The 9,442-nt window shown below is 42.1% G+C and overlaps 1 protein-coding gene across 1 annotated transcript; it reads right to left on the reverse strand.

Moving 5' to 3' along the window:
- Window positions 1-1,007: 1,007 nt before the first annotated feature.
- RHO (rhodopsin) lies at window positions 1,008-9,063 on the reverse strand. The gene is made up of 5 exons (XM_073591758.1): window positions 8,576-9,063; window positions 7,686-7,854; window positions 5,643-5,808; window positions 4,763-5,002; window positions 1,008-2,746 (listed from the first exon to the last, which is right to left on the reverse strand). Exons 1-5 carry the CDS (start codon window positions 8,934-8,936, stop codon window positions 2,618-2,620), a joined length of 1,065 nt encoding a protein of 354 aa, XP_073447859.1. The 5' UTR covers window positions 8,937-9,063; the 3' UTR covers window positions 1,008-2,617.
- Between the last annotated feature and the right edge of the window lie 379 nt (window positions 9,064-9,442).

Raw genomic sequence — 9,442 nt, forward strand, 5'->3', positions numbered from 1 at the left:
AGACACATTTTGGTAAGTATGGACAGCAATTTTCCAATTTTGAATAATCAAGTGGGGAGGGGATAGAACCCCTGACACATGTTTATCTCTCTGTTAGGGAGATTCAGTCTCTCTAGTTTCCCTGATCACTAGTGTCATTGTGTATGAAAGTGAGAGTAAAACCAAAATTTTAAGTTGCCACCAGAACAGGAATAGAGGGAAAATCTTCCAATGGGAACACTTTTCCCATGAAAAGTGTAGGTTCTAACCCTCCCCTGTTCATCTCCATTACAGACAACCCATTACAACCCTCCGCTACTCTACCTATTAATCACGCATTCTTCTCACCAGTTTTTCAAATTCCTGGTACTCATCATGTCAGCCTACTCTACCCATAGTAGTCTGAAATGATGAGCCACCAGGACAAAGAAAATCATGGTAAGGGTGGACAACAATTTTCCAGATACCTGGTAATCATCATGTCAGCCTAGGTTGACTCCACCCATATTCCAGGCACTCACCATGTCAGCCTACTCTACCTATAGTAGGCTAAGTAATGAGAAAGAAGACAATTTTTGTAAGTATGGACATCAATTTTCCAGATACCTGGTACTCATCATGTTAGCCTAGGTTGACTCTACCCATAATGGAGTATGAATGGAAAACAATTACAATTCCTGGCCATTTTTTAAGAGTTGGATAGAGTGGTGAGGGGATAGAACCACTGTCACCTTTTTCCCTGTCTGTGTCCTGATCACTAAGGTCACCGTAAATCTAAAACCTTGAGTTGGACTTGATGGACGTGTGTCTTTTTTCAACCTCACCTACTATGTAACTATGAGTTACCACCAGAACAGGAATAGAGGAGAAACTTCCAATGGGGACACATTTTTCCCATAAAAATTGTTGGTTTTAACCCTCCTTTGTTTATGTCCATCACAGACAACCTACTACAACCTCCCCCCTACTCTTTCCAACTTTTGATCACCCATTCTCCCCAACATGAAGATATATACAAAGACACACACTTAAGCAGGAAATGTTTTTATGTGGAAATATCTGCTATCTTATCGTACAGAAAATAAACAGCTACTATCAGGAAAGATTGCATTACATTGATCATCTTCCCACTGAGACACCATATGACCACACTCTTGTATACAGAGTATATACCTGCCTATACGTGTGCACGCATACATGTGAATACCAAGGTGCACACACAGCTACATAAATCTTTATTCCTATATACAAACATATTGTCGGTACCGCATAGTTCAGCAGGTTGGCTTATTCAGAGGGGCGCTTCGTGAAGGGGTGCAGAGCGGCCTACATCCCCCTCTGTTCCCCGTTCAGTCGTTCCCTTGTGAAATAAAAGGAACCTGCCTCAGAAACTAAAATATTCATTTCCGCAGCTTAAATTGGTTATAAAAAAAAAGGAGTGTTTTGTTTTTTTGTTATCTCACTGGCACAAACAATGCAGGTATTGTTGCGGGAGTGGTGGGGGATACTAATGTTATTATAAAGTCCTTCTGCCAGAAGTCCCTCACTGACATGCATTCTTCTGGCAGTGAAATTGATTACTCCTCAAATGCTAAATTTAAAGGAAGAACCTCAATGGGGTGGAAGAGGAGGACACCAATGGGGTAGAAGATCAATGTTGACTTTGCCATATGGGAAGCCAACAATACCTTTAAAATTGTGCTAAACTTTACAATAGCAAGAAACAGTTGGTGTAAAAGATGGACCACGAGCTAACTTGTCCCTTATTGGCTCAAGAACACCAAGACAAAGTTAGTTGCCTGAGAGGTTGCTGAGTTATCAACCACAAGACCAAAACTCTTTTCAACTGGATTGCATTTTTTTTGTGTCTTTTTGTGTGCTCGGAAGCCTCACTTGGCCATAAGCAGCAACAGAAGAATATGGAGAACATCGCCAATGATGATGAATTTTTGGTGGCGCGCAGCTCTTTCTGGTCAGTACACAGTTTAGAGAGTTGGGATTGAAAACGTAAATTAAATAATAAGACAGCTAAAAATATTTTTTTTTTTTGTATTTTTTTACTTGCAAAGTGCTCGTTATTACAGCTGTAGAGGGTCTGTCTAACCTCACTATCAGACGTTACCCAAAAGAAAGAAAAAAAAAAAGAAAAATAAGCAGAAAACTGGAATTTTTATAACGTATTACAAAAAACCCTCCATTGTATTACAAAGACAAATTTAGCAAGATGAACTGGCCAGACACTGCTTTGCGCCATGGTACCAACACCCAAGGGCTTGCCGATTCTAGGACATTTGTTGCTTCAAGTCTCTTGTCTTTATTTGTGCAGAAGGCGTTTCCAGGCTAACAGCTATATCTCGGCCTTGAGGTATTTACAATTCTGGGCAAATTCTTGCCTTGTTTAGTTGGTGACACGAACCCCTTCGCTGCCATAATGGCTCCATTTCATTGCAAAGCAATTTAATGCAGTCGGTTTCAGCAGCGAAGGGGTTGGGAGAGGCTCTTACCCCTTCTGGGCAAAATATGTTTCAGGTATTTATAGGGGGATATGGCGGCATTCTTTGCCTTAACAAGGAGGATGCGGAGATAGGGTAGCGGGTGAGTGAGGCAGCGCACCCTGACACAGGCTTGGATGATGATCTTATGCAGGTGACACCTGGCTGGTAGAGACAGAGGTGGCTTCTGTCTTAGAAGTGGCAGCAGAGGAGGCATCTTCATCTCCAAAGGGATTTTTGCCACAGCACAGGGTGGTGATCATGCAGTTACGGAACTATGGGGAGAAAGAAAGCAGCCATTAGTTTAATAGATAAGGCTGAGAATTCTAAGTACCTGTAGATCTTCTTACTTCACTCACCACTCTCTACTTTATATTGCACATCTCTTCTTGTGATAAAATCTGTGTTGCAGGAGAACCTCCACTGTCTATCTCTCATTTCCTAAAATATCTGAGCTGGATGGTTTTGTTTCTTTTAGTTATTGATTCTCCTCTTCTGAAATAATCTGTTCTGCCAGTGGATTCTGTTTCTAATTCTTATTCAGTATTTTCACATTGTTGCAGGCCTTGTTCCTATTACTGGCTTATCCTCATTATGTAGCTGCTCCTTTTACTGATAATTCCTATTGTGTAGCTTTGCATTCTTGAAAGCCCTGTTCTTACTACTGCCTAATTCTCATTTTGTAGCTTTGCATACTTGATATGGAGGTAGCTCCTGCCCTTCGGTACGGGGCCCAGGCCCCATAAGTTCAACAGGGGCCCAGAGCAGCAGGAGTGGGTGCAATTACTGGAACCAACCCCCCCTGTGTTTACAATGCCTCCATTTGTTAATGAACAGGGAGCCTCTGTACAGAGTGCTTCCTCTTCATTCACTCTGCAGCTTAGGCTACAGAGAAAGAATTGAGCAATCTGTGTCCCTATAATTTTCTAACAGCAGCCCTGCTCGAAGGGTCAGTTTTCTGTAATATTTAAATCACGTTCTGTAGCATTGATGCTCCTGGTCCTCCCAATATCTAAATCTCATTCTTTTGTTTTCTTAGGAGGTCCTACTCCTTCTACTGCCCAATTCTCATTCTGTAGCTTCACATTGCTGGAGGTCCTGCTCCTTCCACTGCCTAATTCTAATTTGACCCTATGCATCCTTGGAGATCCTGCTTGGAGGTCCTTCTTCTTCTAATATCTAAATCTCATTTTGTAGCTTTGCATTGTAGGAGGTTCTACTCTTTCCACTGCCTAATTTTTATTCTATAGCTTCACATTGTCGGAGGGCCTGCTCCTTACACTGCCTAATTCTCATTTTGTCCCTTTCATTCTTGGAGGTCCTGCTCCTTCCAATATCTAATTCTTATTCTGTAGTTTTGTATCCTTGGAGTTCCTGCTCCTTACAATATCTAAATCTCATTTTGTAGCTTCACATTTTTGGAGGTCCTACTCCCTCCACTGCCCAATTCTCATTCTATAGCTTCACATTGTTGGAGGTCCTGCTCCTTCCACTGCCTTATTCTCATTTTGTCCCTTTCATTCTTGGAGGTCCTGCTCCTTCCAATATCTAATTCTCATTCTGTAGTTTTGTATCCTTGGAGTTCCTGCTCCTTACAATATCCAAATCTCATTTTGTAGCTTCACATTGTTGGAGGTCCTACTCCTTCCACTGCCCAATTCTCATTCTAAAGCTTCACATTGTTGGAGGTCCTGCTCCGTCCACAGCCTAATTGTCATTTTGTCCCTGTGCATTCTTGGAGGTCCTGCGCCTTCCAATATCTAATTCTCATTCTGTAACTTTGCATTGTTGGAGGTCCTGCTCCTTCCACTGCCTAATTTTCAATCTGCAGTTTTACATCCTTGCTGGTTCTGCTCCTTCCAATGACTAATGCCTATTCTATTGCTTTAATATCTTGGAGGACTCTGTTCCTGTCACATTTTATTATTTTCATTCTCGTCCTGCACCATGGCAGTACCCCATGACATGCAGCACTGTCTTCATACAATCACAAGAATGGATAGTGAGCTACCACCCTCCACATTAGCATACCTCCCGTAATAACATAATACTCTCCACTCCTATGAACTTTTTGCCGAAAGTAAAACATTTTTTTACTAGCTGTCTGTCTATAATCAGAACACACAGACAGGGAGGAGATAACATTAACACAGTAGGCATTGCAAAATAGCAATTCAGGCCAAAGAAGGTTGGAGTATCAGGAACCAGATGTTGGAAATGGTGGGGAATCAGGGAAGACAAGCGATGTCTGATTGTGTAGAAGGGGATGATTATGCCAACAATCAACATACCTGTTTGTTCAGCATAATGTAGATGACAGGGTTGTAGATGGCAGAGCTCTTGGCAAAGAAAGCTGGCACGGTCATGAAAATCGGGCCGAACTCTGAGCCTTGGTGGGTGAAGATGTAGAATGCAACATAGGCGTAGGGGACCCAGCAAATCAGGAAGAAAATGACCATAATGACAACCATGCGGGTGACTTCTTTCTCGGCCTTCTGGGTGGTGGCTGATTCTTGCTGCTGGGCTGCAGCCTGTGGAGGAGAAGAGGGCCAAGGGTGAGTAGGAGGAGCAAAGGACTCTTACCTTCCACCACACCCACCTCCCACCATTAGGGTCTGGGTAAACAGGCTGTTTTATGCATTAAAACAGCTTCTCTCCCTATACTAAGCAGCTTGAAACAGGTTGACTCAAATCACAAGAAGATCAAATGCACACATGAAGGAACTCTGAATGGTCTCAGAAGCATCTCAAATTGATCTTAATGCAATCTAAGTTCACCTGAAAGAAAGTTGTATTTGCCCATTGACACAAAAAACTTTTCAAATGGTAAAAGTGCCACTGAACATGAGATGGACTTGTGGAAGGAGTCCAATATCAGTAGAAATACCAACGTTTCGAGGGTATGCAGACCCTCTTTTTCAAGGGTAGGTGGGGTCTCTGTCTTCTCACCTTGAAAAGATTTTTAAAGCATTGGTGTTTCTACTGATATGGGACTTCAGTACATAATCTTCTTGGAAGTTCAGCTAGGGTGCTGGCTGATGGTCAGTAAGTAAAGGGAAATCTTCTGAATAGAACAGGTCAAGTGATTGATCATGGTAAGGAAGGGGGAACAATGAATGTAGAAGGTTTGTAGACCCCCAGAAGGTAAGTGGTCCTGCCCTCAGCACCTACCTCTTTCACAGTGCACACCAGACGTCCGTAGCAGAAGGAAATGATGATCAGAGGGATGAGGAAGTGGACAACGAACATGTAGATGACAAAAGACTCATTGTTGACCTCGGGCTTCAGAGTGTAGTAGTCAACTCCACATGAGCACTGCATTCCTTCAGGGATGTATCTGGAAGAAAACAGAGGAGATGGTCAGGAAGTCTGGGAAGAGTAGACTTTAGAAATCCATAATTGAAAGAATTGAGATTGAAGAATGAAAGAGGCGGGGCAGGGACAGTCAGGCTGGGAAGGAAAGGGCTAGGTAATGCTGGACAACCTCCCGCCAGTAAATGAGGCTCTATCTAACCTGCTTAATCTTCCAATGCAAATTGTGAGAAGCTCACATTGTGCAGTGAAATTAGAATAAGCAATTTCAGTCCTGAAGAGGAGACTGTACAACTGAGCAAGACTGAAGAGAAGGCTGAAGGTCAGATTTAATTTGATTACTTCAACTGTCCTGCTTGGGTAGGGACAGTCCCTGTATGTCCTATTCTTTCTTCCTCCATAGTTTTGATTTTTGAGGCGTGATGTGTAGATCTGCATAAAAAAATCTATAATAGACAATAATAAAACAACCTCAACAATCATAACAATGGAGTAAGGAAGAATAGGACATATAGGGACTGTCCCTACCAAAGCGGGACAGTTGGAGTAAATACAATAAATCTGACCTTCAGCCTTCCCTTCAGTATTGTTCAGTTGTACAGTCTCTTCTCCTTATTGTTTGTATTATTCTATAAACTTTTATTATATATTACCCCAGTGTTTAATATCTTATGCTAACGTAATGAAAAGTATAATAAAGGGAAGCACCAATAGGTTTTAATTGATATAAAGGTCAGGAAGGTAAAATCATTACAAAAGTGTTTCAGCACCAGTGTCTGGAGACTAATACCTACTCTTGCATGAAACTCTTTTGTCCTTGGAAGTTTTATAATGTATATAAAGCCAATATTTTTGGGTTTGGATAGAGCAGGGAACGGCTAAAAGCCCTACCTAATATTTTTGTTGTTTGTGTCCTGCTTTGGACATTTTCTTGCAGTTCCTGGAGAAGCAACCGGAAATCTCCCCAGAATAAGCAGAATTTCCATTTTAGTTGTCACTGAAACATCTCTCCCCAATGAAAGAGTTCCTTTTACCTCTACCTTTCCCAACTCCATCCAAAAAAATGAAAATAAAAAAAAATGTATGAATGTAGGTAGAGTTATATAGTTAGGTTGAAAAAAAGACACAAGTCCACCTAGTTCAACCAACAGAAAAAATAAATAAAGAGAATAAATGGAAAACCTCCACATACAGAACCCTATATGCTCAGTTGATCCAGAGGAAGGTCGAAAAACACCATAGAATGGCCCTATTTGCTCCAGTGGGAGAAAAACAGTTTACTTCTGATCCTCCAGAAGGCAATCAGACATTCACAAAATCAACAATCTCTGGTGTTACCTAAAAATGTAAGTATCTAGTTATGTTTTGTGCATTTAGGAATGAATCCAGCTCATTACCCAGAGTAGGGGAAGGTTAAATAAACCCTATGACAAATGTTTGTTTTTCTCTGTCTCTCTACTGTGGCCCTCTATGTGTCCTGGTGACCATTATCAAGTGATGGGAAATTCTGTCGTCAGAGGCGAGGCAAAATCCTCCTATGGAGACAACTGTCTCGGAATTCTGTTCACTTTGAACTATTTTCTTCTTAATTCTGTTGCCTACAGGAAATGAGGGGAAATCTCCCCAGTGGGACGCAGAAAGCAGTAATGAACTCCGAAGAGGTTTTAACTCTTTCCTTCTTTATCTAGAATTTATGGCTTTAACCACACTTAAAGTTATCAGTAGCCTTGTGATTCTAAATAAATCTGAAACAGCTCAAAAGTGGAGATAGGGAGGTAATGATGGTAAATGAGAATGGGGGAGGAGGGTAAAGGAAAACATGCATTGGCTTCATGTCAGAGTAGGTAAGTTAAGGTAACTGGCGGTTTAATTCATATTTCATCGATTCTCACTGTGATGTACCTGGACCAGCCGAAGAGAGGAGGAACAGCGCAAGCCAAGGCCATTATCCAAGTGAATGCTACACCCATCATGGCATGGTTCTCACCAAATCGGAAATTGCTCATGGGCTTGCAGACCACAATGTATCGCTCAATGGCCAACACCACCAGGGACCAAAGGGCAATTTCACCTGTCAGACAGAAATGAGGATTATTAACGATTTGAACCCAACAAGGTGCCCAGAAGCATCAATGTTACACTTAGATTTCTATACACCTCCCATATTGCGTAGGTAGCCAAAGCTTTTAGCAATACTGTAGCCACACTTGCCTTGGATTTTCAGATGACGGGCTTTCTCTAAATGTTTGCCCCTTTAAGTTGTTTTTTTTTTTTTACGTTTAATGTCTTGGCCGTTTTAAAAATGAGCTCCATTTACTTTGAGTACTCAGATACCAGCATCATGTAATGGGAGCAATTGAATAGTATCTCACCATACCAACTAATGTGCAACTGATGACCCCCAAACTGGACTTTCACGGGTTTTGTTAACTGGAGGTTAGGTCAGAGTGATGTATACATAAAAAACACTTGTACGCATCACCCTTTGATGACTCAGAAAGTCCTGTTTATTAAAAAACCAAAGCTTTCCAGTTTCAGTTGCCTTTGAAGCACCTAGACCTGTCCTTGCGGATTAAGTGGTCTTGATCCATTAGTAAACTAATCCAGAGCTTTCCCCGTCCCGACTTCTTGACTAACCTTTAAAAAGATATCTATCATGAAGACCAATACCTATTTCAGACCCCATTGATCTATCTACAGATTCAGCTTCACTGCCCTACTTTACTGGCTATTTCCATCTAAGACAAAAATAGTCCTTCACACCAGATCCCCTTCAAAGGACATGGACTTACCACCAAGGGTAGCGAAGAAACCTTCAAAGTAGCAACCAGTCTGTCCGAATACAAAGTATCCATGGAGGGAGGTGTACATCGTGATGGTGAATCCACACAGGACCATGAAGTGGTTGGCAAACGCCAGATTTAGCAGGATGTAGTTTAAGGGTGTTCGGAGCTTCTTGTGCTGGATGGTGACATACAGGGTCATAAAGTTGATTGGGAGACCGAGGAGGATGAGCAAGAACATGTAGGCGGCCAATACTGAATACTTCCATGGCTCTGCCAGGTAATACTGAGGGTATTCGAAAGGGCTTCGTACTATCCCAGTCTTGTTAGACATGGGGACGTAAAAATTGGGACCTTCTGTTCCGTTCATGGTGGCAGCTCTTGAAAGTTCTCACCCCCCTCGGGTTACAAACCACTTCTGTGTTTCTCCCTCCTCTCAGGAACCCCAAGAAAAACTTTATGTTCCCAGCAAGAGCCGCTCTACAGAGTGACCGCAGGTACACCGCTCTTTATAACATGCCACCTTCCATAAGCTGCCACTGCCAATGTCAGCACCCAGGGATTTAGATCTCCATTAATCATTGTAATCCAAGCTAAGGTTGCAAAGTGTTAATTGGCTTCTCCTAAACGTATTAAGACTACACCTGTCTCACTGTTAAACACAGCGGAGGAAAGTGTATTTAAAAGTGACAACGAGAAATCCAGGTCAGACTAATGAAAGCCCCCTTATTGCAGCATGTCAAAGGAAACAGATTATTTAAGCTTCATGACGCACACGCTGCAGAGTACGTATATAAATTGTTAGCACTCTGCCCTTGCAAAGCTGGGGTCTCAGATGGGGCACTGTCTGCATGAAGCCTGTCTGTTCCCACTTGT

The sequence above is a fragment of the Aquarana catesbeiana genome, linkage group LG07 (genome assembly GCF_042186555.1).
Source record: "Aquarana catesbeiana isolate 2022-GZ linkage group LG07, ASM4218655v1, whole genome shotgun sequence".
In the NCBI taxonomy this organism is placed as follows: Eukaryota; Metazoa; Chordata; class Amphibia; order Anura; family Ranidae; genus Aquarana; species Aquarana catesbeiana.